Source organism: Phaseolus vulgaris, chromosome 5 (genome assembly GCF_051622355.1).
Source record: "Phaseolus vulgaris cultivar YP4 chromosome 5, ASM5162235v1, whole genome shotgun sequence".
NCBI classification, from domain to species: domain Eukaryota; kingdom Viridiplantae; phylum Streptophyta; class Magnoliopsida; order Fabales; family Fabaceae; genus Phaseolus; species Phaseolus vulgaris.
The window spans coordinates 8475014-8496621 of NC_143502.1; the positions used below are offsets into that span (position 1 = coordinate 8475014).

General features: G+C 32.6%; 2 protein-coding genes across 2 annotated transcripts; both read left to right on the forward strand.

The window, feature by feature from the left end:
- The first annotated feature begins 2269 nt into the window (after window positions 1–2269).
- Window positions 2270–6893, forward strand: EMB3114 (Mitochondrial transcription termination factor family protein). The gene is made up of 2 exons (XM_068643416.1): window positions 2270–2616; window positions 6032–6893. The coding sequence occupies exons 1-2, from the start codon at window positions 2428–2430 to the stop codon at window positions 6866–6868; spliced, it is 1026 nt and encodes a 341-aa protein (XP_068499517.1). The 5' UTR covers window positions 2270–2427; the 3' UTR covers window positions 6869–6893.
- Window positions 6894–10850: 3957 nt separating this feature from the next.
- On the forward strand, window positions 10851–13640 carry LOC137835078 (putative Peroxidase 48). Its single transcript, XM_068643417.2, has 4 exons — window positions 10851–11280; window positions 11827–12024; window positions 12365–12530; window positions 12912–13640. The coding sequence occupies exons 1-4, from the start codon at window positions 10975–10977 to the stop codon at window positions 13394–13396; spliced, it is 1155 nt and encodes a 384-aa protein (XP_068499518.1). The 5' UTR covers window positions 10851–10974; the 3' UTR covers window positions 13397–13640.
- The last annotated feature ends 7968 nt before the right edge of the window (window positions 13641–21608 follow it).

The window sequence follows — 21608 nt, forward strand, 5'->3', positions numbered from 1 at the left end:
AAAGATTCACACTGGAAATTTATACTGGTTCACTATTATCCAAGAGCTACATCCAGTCCCTAGAAAACCTCTGAGTATTCCACTAAGCAATCAAACACCTTGATTACACAACACAAACCAAAGTGGTGATCTTAAACCCTTCAAGAACACATACCACCTTTGGCAAACACACCACAGATCTTAGAACAACCTCTGGATCTGCACACCAACAATTCTTACAAAAATACAATAGTCAAGAGAGAAAAGGAATGATAACACCTGCTACAATAAAAAATTGAATAGAAGAAGTACAAAGCAATCCTATTCCACTCTTAGAAAGAATCCAAAGCTTGGAACAATCTTGGAAAAACTTGATTTGAAAGTATTCTCATGAATCAGTAACAACCAGGAGCTTAAAACAAATTATATATACTCCAATCAGTTGTTAAAATCATTTAATGCAAAAGCCAAATCAGTTTTAAAATAAACATAACAGATTAAATCAGTCCAACTGAATTCTGTTAAGGATTTTCAAAAATCAACTGATTGAAAATACGAAACAATCGGTTGAATTGGCTTGACAACAAGTTCAACCAATTTCAAGCTTTTTCAAATTCTTTTAAAAAATACTAAGTGTAAAACAACCGGTTGAAACAATAATTCAACAGATTGATTTTCCACATCCTTTAGAAACCATATCTTTTTCAAAAGAACTTAAATCAAGCAACCTTGGATCATATCTATTAGTGGATTTACAAATTCAAACTACACAAAACCTACACACACAAGAAGCAATAAAGTCTTCAAGCAATTTTCTTGGATTTGGAGACATCAAAGCCCATGCTCAACACCTATTACTTATTTCATTGAAAAATTTCATGGTGCCTCCCTCAATTACCCCACCTATGACAAATAACTCTATGCTCTTGTGAGTACCTTTCAAACATGGGAACACTATCTAGTGTTCAAGGAGTTTGTCACTTATAGTGACCATGAGTCACTTAAATATTTGAAGGATCAAGGAAAACTCAACAAGAGAGATGTACTTCAATGAGTACTATTAATCTTAAAATTTGAATAATATTGAAAAATATTTTCTTCTTTTGAACTAAGTCAAATCATCCAAATAACTCAATGTCTGAGAATGAAATTGAGTGTTTGGCATGAACTGCTCCAGCAATAATGCAAAAAGCAAACTATTGTAAGTCAAGAAATTGATTATGATAGTTTGATTTTTAAATAACCATGATTATTGAATTAACTTGATTTGACATTGGGGAGTAGAGAATTTGAATCTTATGTTATTTATAACTAGCCAAGTATAAGAGATTTACAAAGTTTATTCAATCCCAACACTTTTATGAATATAAGAACATCTTTTTTTTTACACCAAGTTTTGAACTTTCTAACTTTATTTTTTGTTTGAATCACCGGCATTATTTAAACAACTTCACATGATTACTTTCACACTTTATAGTGAAAGATATATATGTTGGATTTACCATTAATTCATGAGGATACAACAACCCCTTTTCAACTATATTACAGTTGACTCGATCTACTTGTCAAGAAATAAAACTCCATAAGTTATCTATGTATCGTTTTTGTCTATATTATTTTAGAGTGTTCTTTTATATTTTTTTTCATGAGTTTGAACTTTCCTATATATATGTTATTTTTTTTTATACTATGTTTGATACGATGATGTCATGATTAAAATAAATAGTAGATAAATTATAGCGTGTTATTAAAATATATATATATATATATATATATATATATAATTTTAAGAGTGTAAATAAATTTGTGAGAGGAAATAATAGTAATAATTACTCGAAGTATACAAAAATATGTATATCCAAAAGAATGTATTTTCTCTATCTTTATATATATATATAAATATGTATCACTAATAAAAATCATCTTAAAAAAATTAAAATTATGACCATAAACATTTCTAAAACTAAAATTAGTCACATTTAAAAAATAATTTTAATTCTTTAGATTCAGTGTTTAAAGAATAATTTTTTTTTTATGTTTAGGGTCTAAATTTTTTTAATTAGGAAATCAATAAAAATCAGATTAAAACCGTAATTAAGAAAATAAAACATTTTAAAAACTTAGTGTTACGTTTATTATGTTATTTTTTAAACAATAAGAAGAATGACATCGGAAGGGAAAAAAATAAAACATTTAAAGAAAAAAAGACACTAATGATTTTCCAAATGTATGGATGAAAAAGTGTAGAGAAAGGTTAAGACCCCACAGAGAGGTGATACGCAAGATTTCTCTCTATCTTCTCATCCGCCACTTCTCCAATTGGAAGCACACGCCAACAATCTAATTTCTCAATCATTCAACATTTTTCAATGTTCATAGCCACACCACACCACTAACCTTCTTCTGCATCCTTGCTTCTTCTTCTGTCATCCATACTTGAGACCCCAAATGGCCCCTGCCAGTGCCACCACTCTCTTCTCCTCTAACCCCATGTTTCCTTCTGACAACCACTCTCTCTCCCCCTCTCCAACCATTCCCAAATCCTTCACTGGCCTCTGCAAACCCTTCCATTCCAGGGTTCCCACTTCCATCCCCTTCTTCCATTGCAGAAGACCAGTTTTCTTTGTCAGAGCCACTGTGAGTGTTTCTGCCTCACCCTCTTCTTCAATGCGGTCAAGTTTTTCTTTGTTATTTTTATTATTTATTTGGGTCTGCATAATTTTGTCTGGTAATGCTCAAGTTTCGATTTTTCCTTGAGTCCATGCTTGTTTGTGTAATGAACTTGTTGGATGTCCTTGGCGATGTTGAGAAGGATTTTTGAATTTTAGGTGTTAGTTAACCTTTTAGTGTTCATTTGTTCTTTTCCCCGTGAATTAAAATGGGTGTTTTTATATTTCCATTGGTGTGGGGTTGGGGCCTGTTTTTGTTTTGGTTGTGCAAAACCTTTTTTGTTCTTTCTCAAGGTGTAGCACCTATGTAGAAATTGTTGGTAACGTTGCATGAAAGTTGGAATGGTTTTCAGCAGTGGGAAAGTTCTGTAATAGTTAGTATTTAGCTATCTTTTGATTGAAATTTTATTTGAAGTTGTTATATTGTTATTGGTTATGCTTTGGACAAAATTGTTTCTTTTACTTCGAAAGACTTGAAGTATTGAGGGTTTTTTTAATTTTGTGGGCATTTAATATTTGTTGATTAAGACTTTCTCATTTTAAAATGCTTGCAAAAACCTTGGCTTTAGGGTAATAATACCTATGGTCTCTTATGAATTGAAATTTGCTATGGTGTGTTGATTAAGATTTTAACTTGTACAAAGGGTAAAAGTCAAAATTTCAATGCATCTTTCATGCTTTTAGAAAGTTTTTATTGGAAGTTTATTCATCCTTTTGTGCTCAAATCATGTCGTGATTGAGCAGCTTCTAAAACAATCAAGCTCTTAGTAAGGTTGTCTAACTTGCGTTTATATAAACTTGTGGAGGGTTGTTAAACTAAACAAGTAGGTTTACCTTAGACTAACATAATATTAAAAATTTGTAATCATAGTACACAAACCAGTTCCAACTTCACTATAAAGCATACCATAGTAAAAATGATAGTACAATCGTTCTTAATTATCCAAGGTATGAAGTTCTCAAATTTCAGTTCATTTTTGTCGCCAAAAAATAACCAGAAGTTCTATTTTTAATAATAAAACCTAATTAATTGGCAAATACAAACTAAAATAACAGACAGGAGGGTTGCTGGCCTTTGGGTTTGGACATAAAGGTTTCAGTTTTAATAGTGTATGAAGAAAGTTAAGGGATCTTCTCTAGCTTTCAGTTCCTTGCAGGTTAGAAGGGTGTAATTGGTTCTTTTGCCGTTGCTGGCTTCCATTTGTGGCTGGCCAGTTCCGTTCTTTGGCTACTGAGTTCCTGTTGTAAGCTTTGTAGATGGTTGTTCTTTTCTATTGAGGTTGTCATAGATCTGGTTCATGGTTGGTGACACTGGTCAGAAGAATGACTGGTTTTGCTTGGTGGTTGATGGCAGCCATGGAGGAATGGTTGATAACCAAGCAATACGCAAATATAGCATGGTTCACAATTGGTAGTGTGAACCCTGTGGGATAAAAATTTCAACATCTCAGAACATGAATTTCTTTGGACAATTTTAATAAGAAAAATGAGAAATTAAAATGCAAAAATATGGATTGAGGGAATATAAACGCCAGAATCTCTAAAGATTAATAAGCTGAGGAAGATTCATCATTTTGAATTAGGAAATTCAAGGATAGAATCAAAAGTAGTTCCTAAGAACCTAGATAGAGAAAGAGAATCCTCTCAATTGGAAAAATATTCAGATTAATTCAATTATATCTCTCAAAATCTTATAAAAGGTTCTTTATAAGCTTAGATGGCAACAAGTAGTAAAGGCCCTTTAAGGTTCCACTTAGAAATAAATTCCGACTAAAATTTATTTTCCAGTACAATTGACTATCATATCATCCCATTACCTATCATTATGGTTTGGGAAGCCGAAAAACACTAAAAACTGTTCTAGAGAGCCTTAAAAGACATCTGAAGTATTTAAATAAAAAGAACTAGAAAAATTACATTAATAATGAAGGAAAAATGGTCTTAAGCAATTATTTAGAACAACTATTTAAACTCTAGCCCATCAATGCTTTTTCTAGGTCATGTGAATTTGAGCTTGTCGTATGTTATCTTCAAATTGGGCTTAAGTCTTCATCAACATCTAGAAAATAGCATTAGATGATATATGATATATCTTCATGAGCATATCATGCAACTCTGTCCATCTTTATTCCTAAAATTCTTTCAAGTGCAGTCTTGGTTGATTCCATGAAATGGTCACTTGGGTTTTGGGTGACTTAGGTTTCAGAACAAAACAAAAAGGAAACAAAACATAAGAACTCTTGTTTTTTTGGAGTTTTGAAGGATTGTTTCCTTCATTTATATGAACTCATGAACTTGCCCCTGAACTTGCAAGTTAATGCAAGTCTTCTGAGTTTTCTGCCAAGCAAGTTTATAAGTATTCTTAGCCCTGGAATGGTGGTTTTTTTTTATGTGCACTGTATTTTTAACATGTTTTCCTTTTCTAATATTTTTATAGAAAGTGGAACTTACTGATAGCATGACCATAGAAAGCAAATATAGTTTTGGCCATAGACTCAAAATTTATAGGGGAATAAAAGTCTTGAGCAACGGTTCAGTAAGGGCACTGGTTCTAAATTTGCTCTCTGACTGTTGAATTATGCAAACCATCTTCTGCTTGTCCAAAATTACATTTAACAGCATGTTTGGGACATGTGAAATATTTCAGATCTTTCAGAAGAAAAAAAAGTTGTTTGCTGGATAAGCTGTGTTTGGAACAATAACTGAAATTTGGTAAATAGTTTTTTTTTTATATATGAAAATTTGTAACTTATATTTTTCTAGTTTTTTTTTTTCCTTTTCATCATAAACATACTTAGTATCTTATATAAACTTTTTTGTTGCATCAAAACAAAATTAATTATCTTAAAACCACTTTTCAGCAAGTTTATTCACACAAAAATTAATACGATTATAATGGTTTATAACAATAATTGATTATTAAAATAATATGATTTTTGCAGTAGCTCCGAACCCTTAGTGATACAACTACCATAGTGATGAACTAGGGAAGAGTTATACATACATATTATTTTCATCTTATCTTTCATATAGTGAGTCCCCATCAGTGATTATATGCATATCAGATGTCAAACCAACAATTACTCACTGGTTGGAACTCTAAAAGGCATATTATTTTCATCCTATCTTTCATATAGTGAGAACCCATTTGAGTGGATAAACACATTTTTACACATGCTATTTTCTATTTGTAGTCTGTATGGTTCCTTTTGGTGTGCACTAATACACTTTCTTGGGTTTGTTTCTCCTGTAAGGCTCTAACATGCACATTAAATTCATTTTCTCGATGAGAGAATGGACTATTCGCTGGCATGTCAAATTGTTAAGATTACTGAATAAATTACTATCATCTTGATAATGCCTGTGCTTCTGCTGTACCACAGGTAATAAAGTGGAGATGTCCAAAGCAAAGCCTCCCTTCCAACTGTGATACTGGTTTCCAAAAGAAACTCCTCTATCTAGAATCCATTGGTATTGACTCTTTCTCACTTATTGAAAATCATCCAACGCTGATCACTACCTCTCTTACAGACATAAAATCCACCGTGGAATACATTACCTCCATGGATTTCACTGCGATTGAATTTCGCCGAATTGTTGGCATGTGCCCTGAGATTCTGACCACCAATGTGTCAGACATCATACCTGTCTTAACCTTCCTTCATCGTGAGGTTCATGTGTGTTGTTCAGACATTAAGCGGGTTATAAATCGCCGTCCCAGGTTGCTTGTCTGCAGTGTTAGTAAGCGACTTCGTCCTACCCTATACTTCCTCCAAAGTATTGGCATAGAAGAGGTAAACAAGCATACTGACTTGCTATCATGTAGTGTTGAAGAAAAGTTCATGCCCAGAATTGATTACTTTGAGAATATTGGGTTTTCTCGCCGGGATGCAACTTCAATGTTTCGCAGATTTCCTCAGCTGTTTTGTTATAGTATTAAAAATAATTTGGAGCCTAAATACAGTTACTTTGTGGTGGAGATGGGGAGAGATTTGAAGGAGCTGATAGAATTTCCACAGTATTTCTCATTTAGCCTAGAGAATAGAATTAAGCCTAGGCATAAAAACTGTGTAGAAATGGGGGTGTGTTTACCTCTCCCTGACATGTTAAAAACAAAGGAAGTGAAATTTCAAAGTAGATTGGAAGTATTTGTAAATTCTTCAACACCCTTGAAAACATCCCCTCTGTGGTGTGCTGGCTGTGATTTTTATGAAGTATAGAATAACAATTGCTTTGTACATTTAATTGCTCTTGTGATTTTGTAAGCAGCCATTAGGTGCTTTTGACCTTCCAGTTTGCAAATGTTTCTATCATGTGTGAAACCATTTTGTGCAATTTCCAAGGAAGAAAAAGCTTCTGCCAAAACTCTTTTCCAATGACATATAAATCGGTTCTTATGCTTCCCTTGGATTAGGGAATAGAAATAAGGAAGTAAATTTGAGATGATACGAAGAGAAAGTGGAAAGAAATTTAGGATGTTTGAATTAAGATAAATACGATCGAGTAAAAATTTATGAAAGTTTGTGAGTAATGTGATATTTGTAATTGAAATTATATTTTTTTTAATTGATAAAAAGGGTAACTTTATAAATTTATATTTATATTTAAGATTGTTAAAAAATTAATTTAATTGATTTATTTATAATTATAATTACTTGTAATTAAAATATTATTTAAATATTTATAATTATAAATATTTGATAAAGACTTATTTTTATATTAAATAACATTATTATTTTTATCTTTACTTTTTTTATAATTAATATAATTATAATATAAATTTATTTGTTTATTATTAGAAATTATATTTATTATTATTATTTATATTTATGTTTTATTATATATATAATATGATAAATTATGTTATTTTATAATAATTATTTTTTATAATTGTAATTATATTTTTATATTTAAATTGTAATTTTATTTTAAAAAGTAAATTAAAACTAATTAATTAAATAAATACATATATAAACAACTTTCTTAGCAACTGTGGAAAGAAAATTTTGAATGCATCATTCTTTTCGATTTCTGTGTTTTTTAATTATTTATTGCTTTGGTTTTTGCATTTTATAGACATTTGTTTTTCTTCGTCCAAAAGCAAACAGGACCTAGTAAGCTCTATATTAGTTATAAGACTATTTCTTCTTGCAACTTCATACCTTCTTCTCTCACCTCCATAAATTTTCGAATTTTCAAAAATGCCATTTTATAATATTTCGGATTACATAATCTAGAAGTCATTTTTTAAATTTGTAATTAGCTTCCAGATTACATAATTCATTAGCCTTTTTTCATATGCATGCTTACTTTCCGGATTACATAATCCGGAAGTCTTTTTTCAAATGAGTCCAGATTACATAATTCAGAAACTACTTTATGGGAGTGACACAAGAAGAATAAAAATGTATTTTCATGTTGTGTATGAAGGTGGCGGAAGAAGATATGTAGGTACAGGAAGAAACAGTCTGGTTATAACTCGTCCTTGGATATTCAACTTTTAAGTCTAGAACATCAATGAACTTTCCTATTCGTAACATTTATTGAAACAATGTTCTACACTCATAGATAAATGTTCGAACCTTAGAGTTCTATGTTGTCGTCACACACAATTTTTTTCCATATCTTCATAACCAATCTTCAAAAATATCTTCTTCCTCTATTGTGTGTGACGTCGATTTCAAAACCTCATTACTTCGAACATCATTTATCTATGCTTCCAATTGGTATGTATTTTCGAACCCTCATTTCTTATGCCTTAAATCTCTTCTTTGCCTAACTCCAGTGTGTTTGTTTGTTTTTTGTGAAGAAATTGTTCTCAATTGGTGCATTTTTCTCCCATAACTAAGTGCATTTCTTTCGTTTTGTGGTTTCGGTGCTTTAGTTTCAGCTCAAGGACCCAACACTTCTCTTTGATTCGTCTCTTGTTTCGCTATTATTTGATATTGTTTTCTTTCATATTAGTTTATTTTCTCTGGAATGATCACATTTGCTTTTTAATTTCATAAAATCTAGCTGTGTATTTTTATTTTGTTGTGTATAAAACTAATCAAGAAAAAAGGCAGAGGAGAGGCATAATTTAGTTGCCTGCATTCTAGTTTATTATGCATGGAAACTGTGCGTAGCAGTATCACCATAGACATGCTAACATGATAACGAACTTATGTGAATTTACTACTGAGTTTAATGATGAAGTTGTTGTTTGAAGTATAAGAAAAGGAAAAAAGGTGAGTGATAAAGTTTGATGTGTTAATGTTAATTTATAGTTATAGTTAATTTAATGTTGATGTGTTATTACATTTATTTTCTTTTGTTCGTAAATACATAGATGCGGGTGACATTTGGGAGGAGATTACTGCATGATTTTTTTCTTAATATTATTCAATCTGATTAATTTTATTGATTTTGTGTTCTAAACTAGGTTTCTATATTGACATCACAAGCCAATGAAATGAAGGTAATTGTGACTTTTTTTTTGTGCAAAACTATTTAGGAGAGTTGCCTCATGATTTTGCTATCATGCATCACCGGTAATATTTAAATCTTTATTAAATTAATATATATTTTATATTATAATTGAAATTCTAATTATTATAACTATTTTTATATATTAGGCATCCGATAAAGGAAATGTTCCTTATGATGAAACAAATGATCAACATCAAGAATCATAGCCGAAGAATGTTATTTAGTAGGAACTGTTCACTTTTTGAGATTTCATAGGTTTTAGTTATTTGTGGGCACTGTTTTGTTTGTATGGTACACGAAGAAGGTTAACAAGGAAGAGAAAAAACTGGTACTTTACTTTCTCTTCCATTTTGCGGAGTTACTTGAGACTTTCTCTTCCAGATAGTCTTCCATCATTGTATTTGTTGGTTTTATATGTGTTGTCCATCAAGAACACAATGTTGAATGCATTCAACAATCTAACTAAATCGGGATGTGTTTAAAAAATATTTGTAACAACCTGTGTAGACATATTGCACTGACTCCAATGAATATAATTGTCACTCTCTAGCAACATCATTAACTAATACATTTGAGTTATAAACCCTCTTTGTGACTTTTTATATATACACTTGTCTTATTATCATGACATTTTTCTCATTGTGCTATTTCAAAGTAAGTAATAATGTTTGTTGGCTTCACTAAACTCTTAGTCATGTCAATAAGCATGGAATGTTCATTTGATTTTAATGTATCAACATAAGGGTGACCTTCAATACCCAACCTTCTCCATTGGAAATTGGTTTGACCCACAATTTAAAAGGACAATCACATTTTCTTGTACCAGTTACTGTCACTGTCAAATTGCATTTGTATTTCTTATATTTATCACCCCTTTCACAACCTAACAACACATATGTTTTTCTTCCCCGTTGTCCATTTATTTTGCCAGACCTCAAACTAACAACCACAAAATCTAGTCTAAAGGTCACCTTACACACCATTAAAGTAAGTCATCTCATGTACCAAATACCTACATAAATACATTACAACTTAAGTATATCTCATCTCACATTTTATGCACAAATGAATGCAACACACTTACCTCATTTGTTGTAAATTACAGAACACGATCTCCTCCAACCATTTCATCTTCATACGCCACAAACTTTATTATGTTTGACTCATTCATGTCAGATAAGTTATCTACTTCATTTGACATTTTGCTCTAGAGTTGGGATTCCATCTTCACATTCAACAACCACTCCTAAATCCATCAAATTTTATATTAAAAAACACAGCAAAATTTTAAATAAATGTTAATTTTTTTTAAAATTCTTTGAATTTCGTATTGTACAATCTGGTCTAAAAAAATGTATTTTGAAATAGAAATATGTATTTTGAATAGCACAATCTAAAATACAAAAAATTATAAAGTTCTTGATTACACAATCCAAAAGTTCACCGAATCATGCATTCTAGAACTAAAATTATAACACGAAAATGAAACGCCTCACCGCCAACCACTACACAACACCACCACAATCGCCACCAACCACCACCTTTCACCAACAATGAAATCCAACCAAAAGCATTCAACCACATCTCAAAATGCCACACCTCCTAATTTATTTTAACAAGGGTCAATTTGGAAATTTCAAATATATGGGGGGTGCTATTTTAAACATGGGGTGGAGATTGAAGTAGCCCTTTGAGCATCCGTTTATTCCACCAACACAAGAATAACTACTTATCCAGTTAAGCGAGTGACATAGCTAGCAACTAAAATAACTTTCCTACCGGCCCTTTCTTCCCGCTTCTTCTTCTTCTTCTTCTTCTTCTCTTGTCTGCACCAAAGATTTTGCAGAAACAACCAAAAATGCGAAGCTGCATCAACCTCTGGATCGTGGTTGCTCTCGTTGTCCCTGTCCTCCTCTCTCTCAGAAGGCCTCGAGGTGAAACCAAAACCCAAACCGCTTCGTCTTCCTTCTCCGTGAAGCTTGCCAACTCATTGCACTTCAACAAGAGGATCCGAGACGGCTCCAATCTCGAATATGATTTCTACAGGAACACGTGTCCCCAAGCCGAGGGCATTGTCCGTTCAGCGCTCACGCGCATCTACTTCGACCATAGGGACGTTGCTCCTGCCCTGCTTCGTCTCTTCTTCCATGATTGCTTCATCCAGGTCCTTCTTTTCTTTATGGCGTTCCTTCTTTATTGATAAACTTTTGTACTTTCTATCGAATTGGGTGTTTTTTTGTTTTTGTGACTCTTGCTCCCAAGATTTTGAATTTAGTCTTTGCTATGCTAATTCAAATGCCTCTTTCTTGATTGCTTAGGTTTTTTTTCTTTTGTTTCTGTACCTTTTCTTGATTCCTTCTGCTAAGTTGACAGGTTCTTGGGACCCTGTGTTGTTTGTGTGCTCAACCATTTAATACTGCAGTTTGTACTCGGAATATGAATAACCTAAATTTTGATCATGATCTTGTGCCATAGTAGATCGTTGATTTTCACTTTTTCTCTGTGCAGTTTAATTTTGATGTGTAAAAACGTTTTCTCGGTTAATTAGAAATTAGTTGGACAGGAATTTGAAAATAATTAGTACAATGGTTAATAATCTTAGCATTCTTGTTTTATGATAATTTATGATTGGATGGCATTTGAAATAGTTTTGTATACATGCAAACAATTTCTTATTTGCTCTGTTGCATTTGGGGTGTTGATGAATCAGGGGTGTGATGCTTCGTTGCTGTTAGATGAGAACGATGGTAATAATAACCGTTCCGTGGAGAAGCAGGCTGTGCCAAATCAGACATTGAGAGGTTTTGACAAGATTGACTTGATAAAGGAGGAGGTGGAGCAAGCGTGTCCTGGTGTTGTGTCTTGTGCTGACATAGTTTCTCTTGCGGCAAGGGATTCCGTTCTTCTGGTACATATTTCATTCTTTACAATTCACTTGGGTGCTTACTATATCCTGGGTTTCAATGTTGTTCTGATTGCATTATAAACAAATTTTTAAGATCATTTGGTTTCTTGCGTCTTAGATTCATTTGTTTTTGTCTTTCTTTGTTTCACTTTTGTGCACAGTGAATCATGTGTTTAGATATTATCTGATAAGATGAACAATTTATCTTTTCTTTCTTAACAATGATATCATGATTTGAGGTGGTAAAGTCTTTAAAAATACCATGTTTGTTGCATGTACTACACTTGTTAAAAGTCCAATATCATTGCATCTATGATATGTTTTATGTACATGGCCATGACAGGCTGGTGGGCCTTTCTATCCCGTTTTAACCGGTAGAAGGGACAATCATCAATCATTTTTTAAGGAAGCAACTGATCAGATTCCCAGGCCTGATGATAATGTTACACGCACATTACATCTCTTTAATCTAAGAGGATTTAATGCAAGAGAAACTGTCAGCCTTCTTGGTAGGTTCTCTACATTTGGCTTCATCTTATATATATATATATATATATATATATATATATATATTTCCCTTAGTTTTTCATTTAGCTCTCCAGTCTTAATAAAATGTAATATAGTCCTCATTAATGTTTTGCTTCTTTCTTTATATAGCCTCATTGTTAAATTTGTTAATTTTCTTTTCATGTTTTTTGCTTTTCGATGACTTTAAATTTCATCCAAAACGAAAACCTGCGTTTAGTAGGATAAAAGTGTAAGCAAAACTATCACTTAATACCATGCGATATATAACTCACTTCAGTTAGTAAGACAAAGCTTCTTTATTGCCATTCATTAATGAAATTTGAATAATGAGTTTGATTGATTTGATTGATGATGATACGAAGGAGGACACAACATTGGAAAAATTGGTTGTGATTTCATTCAGCAAAGGTTATACAACTTTCACAACACAAGACAACCAGATCCTACTATACCTCTTGATTTCCTTCGCCAGATGAGATTAAACTGTCCAAACAACTCGAACACCAATATAGATGAGTTTGTGACTTCAAAGCCTACGAGCAGTGATGTTCACTCTAAACCGGGGATGTCATACATGCAGGCATTGTCATCTTCAGTTTCATCAGGTTCAACATTTGACACGCACTACTTCCAAAGCTTGCTAAGAGGAAGAGGACTACTTTTTGCGGATCAACAACTGATGGCTGAGGATAGAACTGCCAAATTGGTCTCTGCTTATGCTTCAGATGATGGATCAACCTTTCGCATGGACTTTGCTAGGGTCATGTTGAAAATGTCTAATCTTGATGTTTTGACAGGACCTCAAGGTCAAGTTCGACTCAATTGCTCCAAACCTGTGACATCTTGAGTGAGTATATATGTACATATCAAATTGTTCATTCTTTTGTACAGTTTGGTAAACCAAATTAGATTTTTGATGGAATATACATTGTGGCTAGTTTTGGTCATCTAAATTGTGGGGTTTAGTTGCAAAAAGAATTATGGATTGGGTCACATTGTAAAAAATGTTTACTCTATGGAAATGTGCTTTCATTTCTCAGCATACAAAAAAATAAAAAGCAATTCCTACTATCATGGAAATGTTTACTCTATGGAATATGATCCATCCACTAAATCAAATATATATAAAATTATGAGGTACCACTTTGTTTCATACCATCAATTCACAATATATTTACATTCACTTGATAATATTTTAAATAGATATATTACAAACAAAATTTCATTTTAAGTCACATATTTACATATTTTTTAATTAATGAAACTCATTTACTGGGTAATGTTAGTTCTGGTCTTCCAATTTAATGTTTTTAACTCTTCCAAATTAGCAAAATGTTGTTTTTAGTCCTTTAGAATGAATTTGAAGGAATAAAAAGAACAAAAATATATTTTTTTAATAGTCCCTTAAAAGTCACTTTCTTCACATTGAAAGAATAAAAACAACAAATTTTTAATTAAGGGATTAAAATAAAAATGAATTCAAATTCAAAGTAAAAAAAATATATGGAGAAAGTATGCTTACTTGCGATTATGCTAAATGATGTTAATGCTTGATTTTCTAATTATAAGACAATTTGGTCTAAATGATCGTATCAAGTATATAATATACACAATTTAATATTCATAGATGAAGGCAATCTAGATGAATTTTTGTTTTTTATCATAAGAAATAATGTGGTTAACTGATGTATCTATTTAAAATATGATTTTTTTTATCATAATAAATAATGTGGTTAACTGATGTATCTATTTAAAATATGTTCATATGATAAAATTACAAGATTATCTCATTTAAATGTTCAAATTCTACTAAAGTTTAGGTGTTTATAATATGCAATGCAACTTCTAGTGAATCTAAGGTTTTTACCTCTTCAAGTTAAAAAGCTTTTAAAAATATTGGTGATGTATTCCTTAATGAAGGTCTAGTTGGACTTTAACCTTTTAGAGGTATAAAATATCAAAATATTGTTATGGAAGCTAGTCTACCCATTAGACCAACTTAAAGAATAAATCTTCAAAAGATTAAGTAGATATATTCTCAAGTTTAAGAGTTGTTGGAGAAATGATGGAGAACTCCTTGACATCATGCTTGCTTGTTCTTTGGTAGAAATATGGAGAATAGGGACAAAGTGCATTAGAATTGAATTATATTCAGGTTGGATGTGTAAATGATGCAATAGGAGTTAGGCATGCATTGAAGAGCTTAGGTCAACTTCATGTGGTTTCCCTAATTCACTCTCAAAAGTGTTAGCAAAAAGAGTGAGACTTTGGAGAGAAAAGCTTAAGAAAATTTGGCAACAATTGAATACTAAAATCAAGTATGTAAATTACATATACCAACTGCCTATTTATATTTATAGAGGAAGGAAGTTTGCAAACTAAGCTTCTAACCTTAGCTTGCATTATAAATTAGGATTAGAAACCCTAACTTGCTGCCCAAGTCTCTTAACCCTAGTTTGGAGTGCAAGCTTCTCCTAGGGTTAGGGTAAGACGTGTTGTATGTGTTGAAGATATGAAGCTTTAATGTGTCAAATCCTCATGAAGCCTGAAGCTGTGTGATGTTTTAGGTTTAGGTTTTGGTTTGGGGTTAAAAATCTTTGTAAGATTAGTTTTGAATCTCAGATAAAACTCATTTCAATTAGTTTTAAAGATTAAAGAGTTTTTTCATGCAAAGGGAAAAACAACCGATTAAAATGTCAAGATAATCGGTTGTTTGTAACTTATGGAAAAGAAGGTTTTGAAACTATTTTATAACTGACAAGAGCATTCAACCAGTTAAATCGTAGTTTTAACCGATTAAATGTAAGTCTTTGTAACAACTTTTTGAAAATCTATTTTGACTGATTTGCTTGTTTAGATTTGCTTCAACGTTAGCATTTCAAGTATTATAAATATGGTTTTTATTCAAACGTTTCATAAGGGAGATTAGATTGATGAAACATAAACTTTTGACTCTGAGTTGAGATTGATTTGAGAGATCACCAAAACTGTTTGTGAAAAGGTTTTTCACCAAGTTTTAGCAAGATTGCTTTGTGCTTTGATGTGGTTCAAAGAACTGATCAATAGGGTGTTGGTGTATTGTGTTTTACCAGGTGTTTTCTAATCCTGTTCAAGTTCTTGTAATTGTTCATATAACATTTTGTATAACTGTGTAAAATCCTGTAAAGTCAGTGGGATTCTGGCTTGAGGTGGTTGTTGTGTGCAAGGAGGGTGAGTAGGCTTTGTGGGATTCAAAGTCACCTCTTTGTGTGTGGTGTTTGTGTAAATCTGTGATTGATTGCATAGTGAAAACTCAGTGGTTTGACTGAGGAATGGATGTAGCTATGTGATTGAGTGAACTAGTATAATTTCTGTGTGTGATTCTCTCTATCTCATCTCTCATTAAACTGTTTGTATTTTCCGCTGTCATAAACAACTGGTTAAATCGCAATTTTAACCGATTGATTTTATGTTTCCAGTTTCTGTTTGACTATTGAATTGGTTTTCTGAGTTGTTTGTTAGAGCTTCATTCTAAGCAAAGCATTTGTGAAAATAGTTTGAAAACAATTCACCCCCCTCTTGTTATAGCCATCAAACCTAACAATTGGCATCAAGAGCAAAGTTCTTGAAAGTTACTCAAGTTTTTTATTTTTGGTTTTTGAAAATCTTTTGATGGCTGATAAAATGCCCTTTGGGGAAGGAGCCTCAATAAACATGCCACCTTTGTTTTGTGGAGTTAATTACCAATTTTGGAAAGTTAGAATGAAGATTTTTATACACTCAACTGACAAAGGCATTTGGGAATCAATTGAAAATGGTCATTTTGTACCTCAAGTTAAGAAAGATGATGTTTTAGTTGATAAACCTTCATCTGAATGGACAGAGGCAGAATCTAAGAAAGCTAAATTTGATTGGATAGCTAAGAACATTATAACATCTGCTTTGAGTAGTGATGAATTTTCCAGGGTTTCGCAATGCAACTTGGCCAAAGAAATGTGGGACATCTTGGAGGTCACACATGAAGACACAAATGATGTAAAGAGAGCTAGGAAGCATGCTCTGATCCAGGAGTATGAAATCTTTAGAATGCAGAAGGGAGAATCAATATGTGATGTGCAAAAGAGGTTCTCTCACATTGTGAATCACCTTATGAGTCTTGGTAAGAAGTTTGATGAAGAGGAACTCAACATCAAGGTACTAAAGTGTCTTGATAGAACATGGCAACCAAAGGTTACTGCCATTTCAGAATCAAAGAATCTCACCTCAATGACTGTGGCATCTCTTTTCAGCAAACTAAGAGAGCATGAAATTGAGATTCAAAGGCTTGTTGTTCAAGAGAGTGAAGACAAGCATAACAAGAGCATAACACTCAAAGCTAGCAAACAACAACATGTTTCCAGTGAAAGCGAAGAGGAAAACATAAGTTTGTTATCAAGAAAATTCAGCAAATTCTTGAGAAAGAAACAAGCTTCTAAAATGTATGATTCAAAGAAACCTAGTGAATTCAATTCTAATAAGTATACCTATTATGGTTGTGGTGAACAGGGACATATTAAGTCTGAATGCCCAAATAATGAAGTCAAAGAAAAGGGAGACTTCAAAAGGGAGAAAAAGAGAAAAACAAAGAAAGCTTATATAGCATGGGATGACAATGATGTCTCATCCTCAGGCTCTTCAGATGATGAGGAATCTAATCTTTGCCTTCTAGCATCAGTAACAAGTAGTGTGGATTCTACTTCAACAAGTAAAGGTACCACCTATGATCAATTGCTTAATGCTTTTTATGAAACTCATGATGAAGCCAACCGATTGTCCCTTTCTCTCAATCGGTTGAAAGGATTAAATAACTGGTTAGAAAATAAAGTTAAGGATCTTGAGAAAGAGTTGTACAAAACCAATGAAGTTTTATTACATCTGGATTTAATCTACAAGAATTCTTCTTGCAGTTGTGAGAAAATGAGTTGTGAAAATTGTGAACTTCTTGAAAAGAAGATTTGCTATCTTTTGAAAACCTTGGACAAGCTTACAACTGGAAAGTTCAACTTTGAAGATATTTTAGCCTCACAGAAATGTGTTTTTGGAAAAGCAGGTTTGGGATTTTATCCTCAAAACAAAGAGACAAAAATTGCAAAACCTTTTTCAAACTTCCCAGAAAAACAATTGGTTAAAAATTCGTTTCAACCGGCTGTTACATGCTTCTATTGCACGAAGAAAGGCCATTTTGTCAGGTATTGCATGTTTCGTAAATCTCTTGTACCTAAAGGCATCTATAAGTGGATTCCAAGATGTATTGTCAATACAAAAGATAAATCTAACACTGAATGTCCCAAATTCTTTAAGGGATCAAATCTTAAGATTTGATAGTTCTATTTTGCAGATTTCTGATTTCTTTTGAAAGGTTCAGCAAGGACTGGATGTTCTGTACTTGTCAACATGTTAGAGTCTTGTGATGGTTTCCTTGAACTTCTGTAATTAGAAAACCAGTAATCTAAGGATTAAACTCTCATTCTTTGTTAAAGAGCTATCAATGTACAAAATTCAATTCAATATGCATCTCTATGTTTCTATGAATGATTTCTATGTGCTCCATCTTTTCTCCATATGTTTTGTAGCTTGCAAATATGTGAAAACCTAATAATTACATGCAACATGTATTTTTGGTTTAAAACATATTTTTTTTTCAGAACAGAAATTTAAACGATTGTTTCCTCGAAACAACCAATTATTTCTGTCAGATAAGCTCTGGATGAATCTTTTTTTGATTTTTAATTTTGGGATTTGATTTTCTATTAAACCTAGTGACGTGTATGGTCAAACTTGCTTTAATTGATGTTTGAATACAATTTAACTCTGGTTCATTAGCTTTTAATAGATCAGATCTCTACCTATCTTGAAAATCAAATATGTCTTAAATTCTTGGTCAAATATCACATGTGAATCTGTACTTTCTGATTTGACTGACCATGTCATCTTTATTTTTATGATTTGATTCGTTTTTATGTTGAATACAATCAGCTTTGACCAAGGATTCTCTACTATAAAACCCAATGCATTTAGCTACTGTTTCCACTCACAAATAACCAGTTAAACTAGAACTGTTATTTCTATCTTTCTTCAAAATTTTTCTTTGCAGAAACTATTTTTGATTTAAGCAATGGCTGGATCTCCTCCATTTGCAAAAAGAATGAAGTCCAGGGGTGTCAAAAGCTCTGGAAAGCTTGAAGGTTGGTTTGCAGGAGATACCAATCTCATCAACAAGTACCTACTAGAGACTAGTAGAAAGAATGTGAATACTCCAAAAGTTGTTTCCTTCACTTGGATGAAACAACAAAAGTTAGATTCTGTAAGGAGTGTCCTCAAAGAACAAAAGTTGAAAGATTTTTGGAACTCACAGGGAACATTTATCCTGATCTTATAAGGGTATTCTACATTAACCTTAGTTTTGATGGTGACTCACTTGTTTCTCATGTCAAAGGTGTAGATATGATTATTAAAAATGAGGATGGTCTGCTATGACCGCGCTGAAGTCTTCTGGACTAAGAATCAATAGGGGAAACCTTGAAATTGTGGAAGATTTCAACAAAATCCACTTTTACAAAAGTTGTCTCAAGAATCCCCACTCCAAAGTGAGGAATTTTTCTGTTGGGGGTTGAAGCTTGATGAAAGGCTTGTGGCCTTCATAGTTTCATGGATTCTCACACCTAGGGGGAGCAACCATTCAACTCTTTCTGAATAAGATCTTCTCATGATCTATTGCATCATGAATAAAGTGAAGATCAACTGGATTCACACTATTAAAGAGCATATGCAAAAAGCCATGAGGTTATGTGACTTTCATTATCCTTATGCTATTTTGATTTCTATGTTCCTTCACTATTTTGAAGTGGATATAGAAGGAGAACTAGCAGAAGTTATCAAGCCCTCTAATGAAATCAATAGTTGATCCCTAAGCAAGATGAGATTGGTGGAAGATGGATAAGCAAAGATGGTGATTATGCTGGCCCAAGTGAAACCAATGAAAGAGATGAAACTGAAGAAGCAACAATGCAAGATGATCCTGCTGCTGGAACTCAAGAAGGAATGCATCATGATATCAACATGGAGGAAAGGGTGTCAAGCATGTCATCCTTTGAAATGCAAATGCTAAATAGAATGGACACCTTTGCTGACAATCAAAGGAACCTTCATGAGATGTGCGAATCAAGGTTTACAAACATGGACACAAGGTTCTCTACTCTGGATGAACAAATTGAAGAAGTACAAAGGTAGATTTTGGAACTGCAATTTCAAAGGGAGGATAGCCCTTTGTTTTAGCTTAAAAAGTTTTAAATTTCTTTTATGTTGTTTTTAATCCTACCTTTTGTCTATTTGATAAGACAAATAGGAGGAGAAGCGTTTGAGAAGTTGTAATGTTCTTAATCTTGTGTGTTTTTTGTTTTTTTTTGAACACTGTTATTACTGCTATTAAACTGTTTTAAGTTTCTGGAAGTATTTGAAATTGTGGTTTCTCGTTTACATTTTTTCAATCGGTTATCTCTGTATTATAACCGATTGTTCTTTTGAAGGTTCTGCTTATATTTGAAATTTGTTATACAATACTATTTGTTTGGATTAGACTATTCTGTGTTTGTTCAGTAATTACAGGATTCAAAAGATTCTAAACAAGGAACATTTTTGAAAAGCATCGCAGGGATTTGTCTTCATCAAATAGGGGGAGATTGTTGAAGATGGGAAGCTTTGATGTGTCAAATCCACATGAAGCCTGAAGTTGTGTGATGTTCTAGGTTTAAGTTTCGGTTTGGGGTTTAGAATCTTTGTAAGATCAGTTTTGAATCTCAGACAAAGCTCATTTCAATTAGTTTTAAAGATTAAAGTGTTTTTCCATGCAAAGGGAAAAACAATCGATTAAAATGTCGAGATAATCGATTGTTTGTAACTTAGTTGGCCAAAAAGGTTTTGAAACTGTTTTATAAATGACAAGAGAATTCAACCGATTAAATCATGGTTTTAACCGATTAAATGTAAGTGTTTGTAACAACTTTTTGAAAAGGTGTTTTGACTGATTTGGTTGTTTAGATTTGCTTCAACGTTGGCATTTCAAGTATTATAAATATGGTTTGGATTCAAACGTTTAGTAAGGGAGATTAGATTGATGAAACAGAAACTTTTGAGACTCTGAGTTGAGATTGATTTGAGAGATCACCAAAACTGTTTGTGAAAAGGTTTTTCACCAAGTTTTAGCAAGATTGCTTTCTGCCTTGCTGTGGTTCAAAGAACTGATCAATAGGGTGTTGGTGTATTGTGTTTTACCAGGTGTTTTCTAATCCTGTTCAAGTTCTTGTAATTGTTCATATAACATTTTGTATAACTGTGTAAAATCCTGTAAAGTCAGTGGTATTCTGGCTTGAGGTGGTTGTTGTGTGCAAGGAGGGTGAGTAGGCTTTGTGGGATTCAAAGTCACCTCTTTGTGTGTGGTGTTTGTGTAAATCTGTGATTGATTGCATAGTGAAAACTCAGTGGTTTGACTGAGGAATGGATGTAGCTATGTGATTGAGTGAACTAGTATAATTTCTGTGTGTGATTCTCTCTATCTCATCTCTCATTAAACTGTTTGTATTTTCCGTTGTCATAAAGAAACGGTTAAATCGCAATTTTAACCGATTGATTTTCTGTTTCCAGTTTCTGTTTGACTATTGAATTTTTTTTTCTGAATTGGTTTTCTGAGTTGTTTGTTAGAGCTTCATTCTAAGCAAAACATTTGTGAAAATAGTTTGAAAACAATTTACCCCCTCTTGTTATAGCCATCAAACCTAACGGTATGTTGCTTATAATCCAAGGTTTAGGTTTTGAAGCAAGCCTCTACTCTATTCCTTGGACACAAAACCCTACTCTAAACAACTCAGACTGCAAAGCTTTAAATAGTTCAACCTAGAATACAAGGGTCTAAAAACACAAGAGTATCCTATACTATTTTGTACAAGGCTTAAAAGGAAGAAATTTATGTTGTTCTAATCCCTGTACTTCATTCCTCTTAGCCTAAATTGGTGATGGTTGGATGGACCTCGATCAAACCCTTTCTT